Raw genomic sequence first — 10929 nt, forward strand, 5'->3', positions numbered from 1 at the left:
GTTTCTATGTTCATTGTATGCACCAATAACTAGAGCAAATTCCTGGTAGGTGTAAACTTCTTGGCAATAAATACTTTCTGATTCTGATTCTGATTGAACTCGATTTCAGTTCAGACCTCCTGTGGTGCCTCAACCAGTAGTGACCAGCAGGGGGCGTGATAGTTGATATAAACTCTGATTAAAGCCTCATGAGTCAAAAACAACACACCAGTAATTCATTCACATTGTTTTCCAGTTATTATTAAAATCAGCAAACCAAAAATCATCAGAACCATTTGAAGAAGAGAACAGGAACATTTTAATTTGATTAAAACAAATCGGCTGTTTCCAGAACAAATAATGATTCACAAATTATTCAAGATCCAGATGTGCTGCTGCAGAACAGATGTTTCACTGAATCAATAAAAACTATGAAACAGCAGAGAAGACGTAGAAAAGCTCAAAGAACGATGATGAGGCAGATTTCATCAAGTCAGTTGTAGAAACTCTGAACGAGTTCAGATCCTGAATTGGCTCGTTACTTATTTTTCATATTTATTACTAATTACCATTTATTATTATTAACTTCTGTGTGTTCACCTGAATGTTACACACTGAACCTTTAAGGGCTCAGATTTTATTTGTATGATTCGTATTGTTTGTTATTTATTTGTGAGTGAATTCATCACTTGTCTTTTCTCCGTTTGAATGAGTTCACAGACACAAATTATTATCAACTTTTTGTTACGATAAAGTTTCTAGATTCTTTCAAAGTTGCTGTTGAGTCGTTTTTGTTGAGTTTAAGTACAAACGTAGAAAATGCTTTGATGAACCTGAAGAAGAAGATGAAAGCCGTCAGGTGATCAGGACGGAGTTCACAGGTCGCTCCTCCACTCGGGGTCCAGGTGCTGCTGGACCACACTCTCCTCCGTCTCCACTGACGAGCACACATGGACACTTTGAGCACCTCTGGGCTCTGGTCAAAGTAACGTGTGTGTGTGTGTGTCTGTCTGTGTGTGTGTGTCACCTTGGCCCTCCATTCTGATGTAGAGAGCAGCGAGTCTCGTCACTACCTCCTCCTCTTCCTCAGCGAGGACGCCGCAGAGAGGGACGCCGTCGTATCCTCCGCTGTCGCTGCAGAACTTGATGAAGCTGCAGGCGAACCATTACATCATCATTCTGTGTGTGTGTGTGTGTGTGTGTGTGTGTGAACCTGGAGAGACCATGTGACACTCACTGAGCCCAGGTGGGATCTGTGTTCAGCACTCTGGGGTTTCCCAATACGATCAGCAGGGCTTTGGCTCGAGTTATGGCCACGTTGAATCTCTGGAGAAGAGAAACGTGAGTGAGGATCGTGTTCTCACGTGCACGTGCACGTGCACAGTGCACGTGCACAGTGCACATGTACAGTGCATGAGTGTGTTACCTTCTCATTCTTGACGAAGCCCAAGTTGAACTGTTTGTCGAAGTCTGTGTAGCTGGAGCTGCTGCGAACTGTGGACACCAAGATGACCCTCCTCTCCTGCCCCTGGAACTCCTCCACCGAGCCCACCTGACACATGGAGGCAAAGCTCAGGACCCAAAGACTACAGCTCCCAGCATGCCACACTGCGTCAACACAACTCTGAGTGAAGACTACACCTCCCAGCATGCCACACTGCGTCAACACAACTCTGAGTGAAGACTACACCTCCCAGCATGCCACACTGCGTCAACACAACTCTGAGTGAAGACTACACCTCCCAGCATGCCACACTGTGTCAACACAACTCTGAGTGAAGACTACACCTCCCAGCATGCCACACTGCGTCAACACAACTCTGAGTGAAGACTACACCTCCCAGCATGCCACACTGCTTCAACACAACTCTGAGTGAAGACTACACCTCCCAGCATGCCACACTGCTTCAACACAACTCTGAGTGAAGACTACACCTCCCAGCATGCCACACTGTGTCAACACAACTCTGAGTGAAGACTACACCTCCCAGCATGCCACACTGCGTCAACACAACTCTGAGTGAAGACTACACCTCCCAGCATGCCACACTGCTTCAACACAACTCTGAGTGAAGACTACACCTCCCAGCATGCCACACTGCGTCAACACAACTCTGAGTGAAGACTACACCTCCCAGCATGCCACACTGTGTCAACACAACTCTGAGTGAAGACTACACCTCCCAGCATGCCACACTGCGTCAACACAACTCTGAGTGAAGACTACACCTCCCAGCATGCCACACTGCTTCAACACAACTCTGAGTGAAGACTACACCTCCCAGCATGCCACACTGCTTCAACACAACTCTGAGTGAAGACTACACCTCCCAGCATGCCACACTGTGTCAACACAACTCTGAGTGAAGACTACACCTCCCAGCATGCCACACTGCGTCAACACAACTCTGAGTGAAGACTACACCTCCCAGCATGCCACACTGCTTCAACACAACTCTGAGTGAAGACTACACCTCCCAGCATGCCACACTGCGTCAACACAACTCTGAGTGAAGACTACACCTCCCAGCATGCCACACTGTGTCAACACAACTCTGAGTGAAGACTACACCTCCCAGCATGCCACACTGCGTCAACACAACTCTGAGTGAAGACTACACCTCCCAGCATGCCACACTGCTTCAACACAACTCTGAGTGAAGACTACACCTCCCAGCATGCCACACTGTGTCAACACAACTCTGAGTGAAGACTACACCTCCCAGCATGCCACACTGCGTCAACACAACTCTGAGTGAAGACTACACCTCCCAGCATGCCACACTGCTTCAACACAACTCTGAGTGAAGACTACACCTCCCAGCATGCCACACTGCTTCAACACAACTCTGAGTGAAGACTACACCTCCCAGCATGCCACACTGCTTGTTTTGTGTGTCAGTTTGATTTATTATGAAATATCTTGTTACCTTCAGTTTATCCATGTTCATCAATTTAAATTCTTTCTCAACTTTATTCAGAGCCTGACGGATTTTCTGCACCTGAAACATCGAGACAAAGGAAAACACATACAAGTAATCACATGTTCATAATCACATGTTCATAATCACATGTTCATAATCACATGTTCATAATCACATGTTTATAATAACAGGTTTATATCACATGTTTATAATCACATGTTTATAATCACATGTTTATAATAACATGTTTATATCACATGTTTATAATCACATGTTTATAATAACAGGTTTATATCACATGTTCATAATCACATGTTCATAATAACATGTTTATAATCACATGTTCATAATCACATGTTCATAATCACATGTTCATAATCACATGTTTATAATAACAGGTTTATATCACATGTTTATAATCACATGTTTATAATCACATGTTTATAATAACATGTTTATATCACATGTTTATAATCACATGTTTATAATAACAGGTTTATATCACATGTTCATAATCACATGTTCATAATCACATGTTTATAATAACAGGTTTATATCACATGTTCATAATCACATGTTCATAATAACATGTTTATATCACATGTTTACAATCCCGTTTCCTCTTGAGCGAGTTGCTTTAAGCTGTGAGATGCCTTCTACCTGCTTCCTGTAGGGGGCGATGATGCCTATGTCTTTAGGGGAGATGGTGGCCAGGCCCTTCTTGCCTTGGCTCTGCAGCAGCTTCTTCACGTACTCCATCAGCTGCTCCACCTCGGCCCTGTTGAAGAACGACGGGCTGCTGGCCTCGCGCTCGTCAACGCCAGTGACACCGTGGAAGATCAACGGGAAACCCTGAATTTAGATTAGGTTGTGTTGTAACACAGTTGTGTTGTAACACAGTTGGCGACAGACGCTCAGTGTGTGTGTGTTACCTTCTGAGGGAGGTGTGTCCAGTTGCAGTAGGAGTTGCGTAGGACCTCGTCTGCGCTGCACAGCAGCTCCGAGTCGTAGAAGAGCTCGTTGGGAACCTTCAGGATGGACGGGTGGGACCTGACCAGCAGGAGGAAAACACCTTCAGACTCAGTTGCTCAAATCAAACGCACACAGCCGGTTGTCGTTCACACCTGTAGTTACACAACAGCTTGGTGACAAAGCGACGGTCCCACTCGTCCTCGTCCTTCTGGTACAGAGAGAACTGAGTCATCATGCGCTGCAGCAGGGACACTCCTGCACACAGAGGAAGCTCGTCACTACACAATCCAACAGCACACACTGAGACACACAACCAGGGATTCAATGTGTGTGTGTGTGTTTGTGTCTGTCCTCACCCAAACCATGTTTCAGAGCTAACGGGGATCTGAGGATGGGTCCGAGCTGCTTGGGGTCTCCAGCCAGAACCACCTGACCCGTGTGTGCATGGAGCAGCCCTTTGGAAACACACATACAGACACACTATATATACACTATACACAAATACTTAACAATGGCGTCACAGGGGCATTTGACATGCTTCTCGATTCGATCCAGTTTTTATGATTTGATTCCACACTTGTGTAACCAGGCTGGGCCCAGCGGCTGCTCCTGAGGCAACACGGTGACGTGGGCACAGACACACACACTGTGTCGTTACCTGCCAAGGGGATCAAACACTCGGTCTCCACGGCGTGTCCCGCCTCGTCCACGAACACGTGAGTGAAGTGACCGGGGGGGATTCCTCCTGTGACAAGCCTGCGGAGACACCACACACGTGTCGAGTGTTGACACAACGCAAACAGGAAGTAAACACTACACAGTGTCAGGTGGTGCAGGGGAGTCCCTCACTACCTCCCAGCTGTCACCAGGGTGGTGACCATGACCCTGAACTCCATCAGCTCCTCTTTCACAGGAAAGACGTAGCAGTCGCCCACCAGGTTAGAGCAGGTCTGAAAGAACCAGAGATCGTTCACACACCTCAGACACACACTGCTCCATCATCTGCTGGAGGAACGGATGTGTCACCGACCTTCAGCTCTTCAGGAACACATCTCGGGTCCCGGCTGCTGGCGTACATGCGGTGCACTTTGAAGTGATCCACGTGATCCAGGATCTTCCTGCACAGCAGGTCCGCAGCGCTGTTGGAGGGAGCGCAGGCCAGGATGTGGCAGGAGGCCTGAGTCTTCTCGATCTGCTTGATGGCCTCCACCAGAGTCACCGTTTTACCTGAACAGACCAACCAGAAGAAGTCAGGTGTGATCAACTTCTGGTTTGAGAAACTTCATCTCTGTCACTGAGTGAAGCAGAAATCTCCTCTGATTCCTCTGAGTCTGGGAACCTAAGAACCCATGATCCAGGTGGAGTCTGGGTTCACAGTTCATCTAACTGTCCTCTGTCTGTCCTCTGTCTGTCCTCTGTCTGTCCTCTGTCTGCCCTCTGTCTGTCCTCTGGCTGTCCTCTGTCTGTCCTCTGTCTGTCCTCTCTCTGCCCTCTGTCTGTCCTCTGTCTGTCTGTCCTCTGTCTGTCCTCTGTCTGTCCTCTCTCTGCCCTCTGTCTGTCCTCTGTCTGTCTGTCCTCTGCCTGTCCTCTGTCTGTCCTCTGTCTGTCCTCTGTCTGTCCTCTGGCTGTCCTCTGTCTGCCCTCTGTCTGTCCTCTGTCTGTCTGTCCTCTGTCTGTCCTCTGTCTGTCCTCTCTCTGCCCTCTGTCTGTCCTCTGTCTGTCTGTCCTCTGTCTGCCCTCTGTCTGTCCTCTGCCTGTCCTCTGTCTGTCCTCTGTCTGTCCTCTGGCTGTCCTCTGTCTGTCCTCTGTCTGTCCTCTGGCTGTCCTCTGGCTGTCCTCTGTCTGTCCTCTGGCTGTCCTCTGGCTGTCCTCTGGCTGTCCTCTGGCTGTCCTCTGTCTGTCCTCTGGCTGTCCTCTGTCTGTCCTCTGTCTGACCTCTGTCTGTCCTCTGGCTGTCCTCTGTCTGTCCTCTGGCTGTCCTCTGTCTGTCCTCTGTCTGACCTCTGTCTGTCCTCTGTCTGTCCTCTGTCTGTCCTCTGGCTGTCCTCTGTCTGTCCTCTGTCTGTCCTCTGTCTGTCCTCTGGCTGTCCTCTGTCTGTCCTCTGTCTGTCCTCTGGCTGTCCTCTGTCCTCTGTCTGTCCTCTGTCTGTCCTCTGTCTGTCCTCTGGCTGTCCTCTGTCTGTCCTCTGTCTGTCCTCTGTCTGTCGTCTGGCTGTCCTCTGTCTGTCCTCTGTCTGTCCTCTGGCTGTCCTCTGTCCTCTGGCTGTCCTCTGTCTGTCCTCTGTCTGTCGTCTGGCTGTCCTCTGTCTGTCCTCTGTCTGTCCTCTGGCTGTCCTCTGTCCTCTGTCTGTCCTCTGGCTGTCCTCTGCCTGTCCTCTGTCTGTCCTCTGTCTGTCCTCTGTCTGCCCTCTGTCTGTCCTCTGGCTGTCCTCTGTCCTCTGTCTGTCCTCTGTCTGTCCTCTGTCTGTCCTCTGTCTGTCCTCTGAGGATGATCGAAGCTGATAAAGTTAAGAAACTGTTGCCAGCATTAGAAGAATCTTTCCTGATCACAGATCTAACTTCTCTTCTCCTGTGAGATACACCTGACCTGCAGACCTCATGATGACGGGCTCTTGAAACAGAACCACAGTAAACTGGCTGCACCTGTCCCCGGTGGGCCGAACACCAGGTAGGGGGCCGGCTTGGACGATCCAGCTACGATGTGTTGGACAGCTCCAAGCTGTTGTGGGTTCTTCTCCAGATTCCGGTCAAACAATCTGTGAACGACAGAGCGACACACAGAGATGAACACAGACTCTCACAGGAGGACTTTTGTTTTGGACCTTATGTCCCCGTGTGTCCCAGCCGCTGTAATGAAAAGTCCAATGAAACTCTCAGTGGCTGAAGTAGAAACCACACAACAACACAAGTGACCGAGCGGAACCCAGTCTGTCAGAGTCGACCGCAGTAACTGCAGCTGTCAGTGGGGGGCGCTGTCCTTCCCTCGATTGCCACCTCAGGGATCCTGGGCGTTGACTGTGAAGCGTGACACATCAAGGCAGTGATCACGTGACCTGACGTGACTCAGTGACTCGTGCAGAGGGAGGAAGCTGCAGAAACAAGCCCAACATGCAGCAGCTGCACTGACCTGAGGTCAGGCAGCTCGGTGTGCCTCAGGGCCGGAGCAGCAGGGAACAGCAGCTCCTCCAGGCCGCGCTCAGCTGCCAGCTCGGCCGCTCGGTGCTGGACCCGCAGGCCGGTCCGGTTCAACGTGAACTCCACGCTGAACCTCATCCCCTCGAAGAACCGACTCAGCAAACTGCAAACAAGCAAACCTTCAGAGTCTCCTCTGTTGACCTCCAGTGACATGGTGTGAGTGGTGGAGGTCGTACCTGGAGCTGAAGCCCAGTTTGACCCTGTTCAGCTCCACACTGTGAACGTAGCCTCGATACTTCACCCCCGATTCCCCGGAGGGACGAACCAGCAGCACGTCTCCACGTAGAACAGAGGGACGGTTCTCAGCCACACCCGGCACCTGGGGGGGGGGGATATATATCCTCTGATCCTATACAGTCACTGATCCTCTTCATATACATATTCATCAGCAGCTACAGGTGTATACATATAAAGATGGTGATTGAGTGGAGGAGTGTCATGTGTATATTTATATTTACGTCCAGCACGAGGAGCTTCTTGTTGACTTGGTCTCGGGACATGATGGCGTGCTCTGCTCTCTCGTTGTTGGGGATGTTGTATCTCTTGATGTCCGACTCCATCTGACGCTCCTCCAGAAACAGCAGCAGCTGGAACTTCTGGGTGTAGATCTCCCAGCTGAGCGGAGCCTCCAGCAGCGTCTGTCTGATCAGAGACGAGGAGGACAAGTGGACGACAGCGTTTATCCTGAGGAGCAGAGGCTGGTTGGATGGAGACACTGTGAGGGTTTAGCTCCATATTGAATTCACCTTTGACCCGGCTGACCAGACTTCAGGGACTCGATCAGTTGGTTCACATACGCTGGAATACAATACTGTTTCAAAGGAACCTCATTTTTCAGCTGCAGCACCGACATCCTGGTGAGAGGAGACACAGAGCAGAGCTTCAGAGTCCAGCCTCAGTGGGATTCACCTGCAGCTCCGAGACGCACAAGAAGGAAACAGCTACACAACTGGGACCACTTTGACTGAACAACGCAACCAAGGAATCGAACATGTGACAGATTGAAACAAACAGCTTTACCCCTCAGGTCGCTGCCCGTCCACGATGGTGCAGTGGACCTCGGGGGTCCAGGTGCAGAGGGGCTGAGGCTTGTAGGGTGCGATGGGCGCCAGCTCCACGCCCAGGGCCGTGATGCACCGGGCCTCGATGAAGCGCACGATGTAGAACTCAGCGGAGGTCGGCTCCAGGTCGGGTTTGAACTCAAAGGCCAGAGTCACAGGATAGAACCCGACCCAGCTGCATCGGAAGCTAACGCTGATGTCGTAGCTTTCACCTGAGAACACAACAGACGCTGATCAGCTGTGTGTTCCCAGTGCTCCCAGCAGCTCCCCTGTGATGGTCTACCTGGCCCCAGGGTCCGAGGGTTCCTCCTGGTCACCTTGTGCTCGTCCGTCAGAGCCAGGTGCTTGAGCCAGTGCAGCGGAGTGTAGTAGGTGAAGAGCACCGGCTCGGCTCCAGAGTTCCTCACGCTCAGCTGGACCTCGTACTGTTTACAAAGACAAGAACTGAGTCATTGAACCACTACAGCTGGATCAGGGTCAGCAGAGTCAGGATCAGTACCTCGTAGGTGCCTTCCATACACAAGCTGAGCTTCCCCTGGTTGAACTGCTGCTCGGAGGTGATGCTGACGCCATGTTTGTCAGAGACGAACATCGACCTTTGGAGAGAAAGGGCAAAGGTCGTGACACTTAAAGACAAGAGGGCGGCTGTGAACTGAACTTCACATTTTACATGATTCAATATGGAACAGTTCCACCAGCAGCCTCCTTATGAAGCCTATTGGAACTCCCTGATCCAGATTTGATTTGGATCAAATCCCCCTCAGCTCAGAGAACCTCTTCAGACAGGAGCAGTCGAGACGAGAGTTGCATTAAACATATGGTCGATTATATGAATACAGGGAATCAGAGTTAAAGCCCGGCCTGAAGAAGGGAACCAGCTGAACGTTGTGTGTGATGACAAACTGGATAATGTGATGAGACTGAGTCGTGCTCGGCTCCTCTCGGCTCCTCCCTGCTCCTCTCGGCTCCTCCCTGCTCCTCTCGGCTCCTCCCTGCTCCTCTCAGCTCCTCTCGGCTCCAATAACAATAACAAACACTTCTCCCACGTTTCAGACCAAACAACCTCCTGTGACCTTCACGAGTCGCTGTGTGAACCTGATGATGTCACAGGTTTCTGTGGAGTCTCTAGGGAATGAAGATCATCAGAGCGACTTGTGTCACCTCTCTGTCTTCAGCTTGGTCATCAGGCGAGACGCCATCTGCCTCCGGGCTCGGACTCCCGTCTCTGCTCCATCTGGGGAGGTGGAGGTCGGAGGTGTCCCCGGACTGGTCCCTCCGCCCTGGGCCGCCTGGGACCGCCGAGTCCTGGATGTGGACCACTGGTCCAAGTAAAGAGCTCGAACCTGAGAACAGCAGCACTTCACGTCTTAGATCGAGAAGAAGAAGAAGAAGAAGAAGAAGAAGAAGAAGAAGAAGAACATGAAGACGATGAGGAGGAGGAACAGACCTTGGGGTTGAATCGGATTGTTCCTCTTCGTACGGTTACTTTCCCGTGGGTTTTCAGGCCGTAAAGAAGTGAACCGAAGCTCGGGTCTTTGGATCCTGGGATCCTGAGACAAACAGACAGTGACACTGATGATGAAGATGAAGATGAAGAACAAACAGACAGTGACACTGATGATGAAGATGATGAGGATGATGAACAGAGTGTTACATTGAGTCCTGATGAAGAAGATGAAGGTGAAGAACAAACAGAGTGAAACTGATGATAAAGAAGAAGATGAAGAAGATGAAGAACAAACAGAGAGTGACACAGATGAAGATGATGAATAGAGAGATGAGGAAGAGGACGTCACCTGCTCCTGAACTCTCGGTTGTAAACTTCGCTCAGTCGGTTTCTCTCTGTGATCGATGATCGATTCGTCTCGTTGAGAAACTCGTAGAACTCGAGTCCCACTTGAACCAGTTGACTTAACTTCATATCGACCAGTGATCGATCAGAGCATCGACGAGCAGGTCGCGCGCTGACAGATGATCCTGATCGACAGGTGATCTCCTCAGAGGAGGAAGAGCGGAGCTGCTCAACAGGACAGTCCGGGGGGGCGGGGTGAGAGCTATCATCATCAGGAGAGAGAGAGAGAGAGAGAGAGAGAGAGAGAGAGAGAGAGAGAGAGAGAGAGAGAGAGAGAGAGACAGAGAGCGAGAGAGAGAGAGACAGACAGAGAGCGCGTGTGTCTGACTATGTGACTGTGATAAAAACAAACGAACCAATCAGCGTCAAGTTCAGTAGAAACGAAACTTTATTTTTTCCTTTTGAATCAACTTTATTGAGAAAAGCAGCGTCAGAGAGGTGACGCCCCCTACAGGTGTAATAATGATAAGAGCAGTACGAAGTAGATCAAAGAACATAAATGATCAAAGGTTAGTTTGTGTCTCTTACATGTGTGTATATTACGTGTTTATAAAGTGTGTTTATTAAGTGTGTATATTGTGTGTTTATTTTATTTGTTTATATAATTTATGTTTAACTCTTAACAATGATTAATAGCATGAGTGTGTTGTTGTGTCTGTATGTGTGTGTTGTGATGGATTTGTATGAGGTTTGTGTTGAGTTGTTTTTATGTCACACATTTTAAACCTGGTCACTTTCATTTGAAATGAAATGAAAGTGCACGTGTCCGGTCACGTGACCTGATTCACTGTCAAACAAACTGATCTACCTCTGTTAAACCACAGACTGAATATAAAGTGACGTGAGACCTTATTTGTGTGTTATTGTGTCAGACTCCAGAGGCCCTTGACATAATAGCACACACACACACACACGCAAACACGCACGCACACACACGCACACACAC

The 10929-nt window shown here is 49.7% G+C and overlaps 2 protein-coding genes across 4 annotated transcripts in view; one reads left to right on the top strand and one right to left on the bottom strand.

Annotated features, from left to right (window-relative positions):
• Positions 1 to 214: 214 nt before the first annotated feature.
• LOC133935173 (putative helicase mov-10-B.1) lies at positions 215 to 10162 on the bottom strand. The gene is made up of 23 exons (XM_062381229.1): positions 9928 to 10162; positions 9579 to 9681; positions 9293 to 9474; positions 8631 to 8727; positions 8415 to 8556; positions 8091 to 8343; positions 7817 to 7924; positions 7529 to 7712; positions 7247 to 7389; positions 7003 to 7173; positions 6519 to 6631; positions 4906 to 5102; positions 4728 to 4825; positions 4534 to 4631; positions 4232 to 4330; positions 4028 to 4130; positions 3836 to 3953; positions 3564 to 3755; positions 2910 to 2981; positions 1406 to 1531; positions 1217 to 1305; positions 1007 to 1131; positions 215 to 916 (listed from the first exon to the last, which is right to left on the bottom strand). Exons 1-23 carry the CDS (start codon positions 10050 to 10052, stop codon positions 855 to 857), a joined length of 3000 nt encoding a protein of 999 aa, XP_062237213.1. The 5' UTR covers positions 10053 to 10162; the 3' UTR covers positions 215 to 854.
• A 249-nt stretch (positions 10163 to 10411) lies between these two features.
• The window catches only part of lrrc2 (leucine rich repeat containing 2), a 10808-nt gene continuing 10290 nt past the window's right edge, over positions 10412 to 10929 (top strand). The window contains exon 1 of one of the 3 annotated variants that reach the window (XM_062381230.1): positions 10412 to 10492. In XM_062381230.1, coding sequence (XP_062237214.1) covers positions 10483 to 10492 — 10 coding nt within the window. In that variant the 5' untranslated portion in view covers positions 10412 to 10482. Of the gene's footprint in view, positions 10493 to 10894 lie in introns of those variants that run through there. The other 2 variants (XM_062381234.1, XM_062381231.1) reach the window with 2 other exon arrangements.

Source organism: Platichthys flesus, chromosome 3 (assembly GCF_949316205.1).
Source record: "Platichthys flesus chromosome 3, fPlaFle2.1, whole genome shotgun sequence".
Classification (NCBI taxonomy): Eukaryota; Metazoa; Chordata; class Actinopteri; order Pleuronectiformes; family Pleuronectidae; genus Platichthys; species Platichthys flesus.

Bases quoted from the DNA above. Each gene is read 5' to 3' on its own strand.
- LOC133935173 (XM_062381229.1), bottom strand. From the start codon at position 10,052: ATGAAGTTAAGTCAACTGGTTCAAGTGGGACTCGAGTTCTACGAGTTT. The intron at 8,557-8,630 runs GTACTGATCCTG...CTTTGTAAACAG, and splicing joins GTATGGAAGGCACCTACGAG to TACGAGGTCCAGCTGAGCGT. The intron at 2,982-3,563 runs GTAGAAGGCATC...TCGATGTTTCAG, and splicing joins TCGCCCCCTACAGGAAGCAG to GTGCAGAAAATCCGTCAGGC.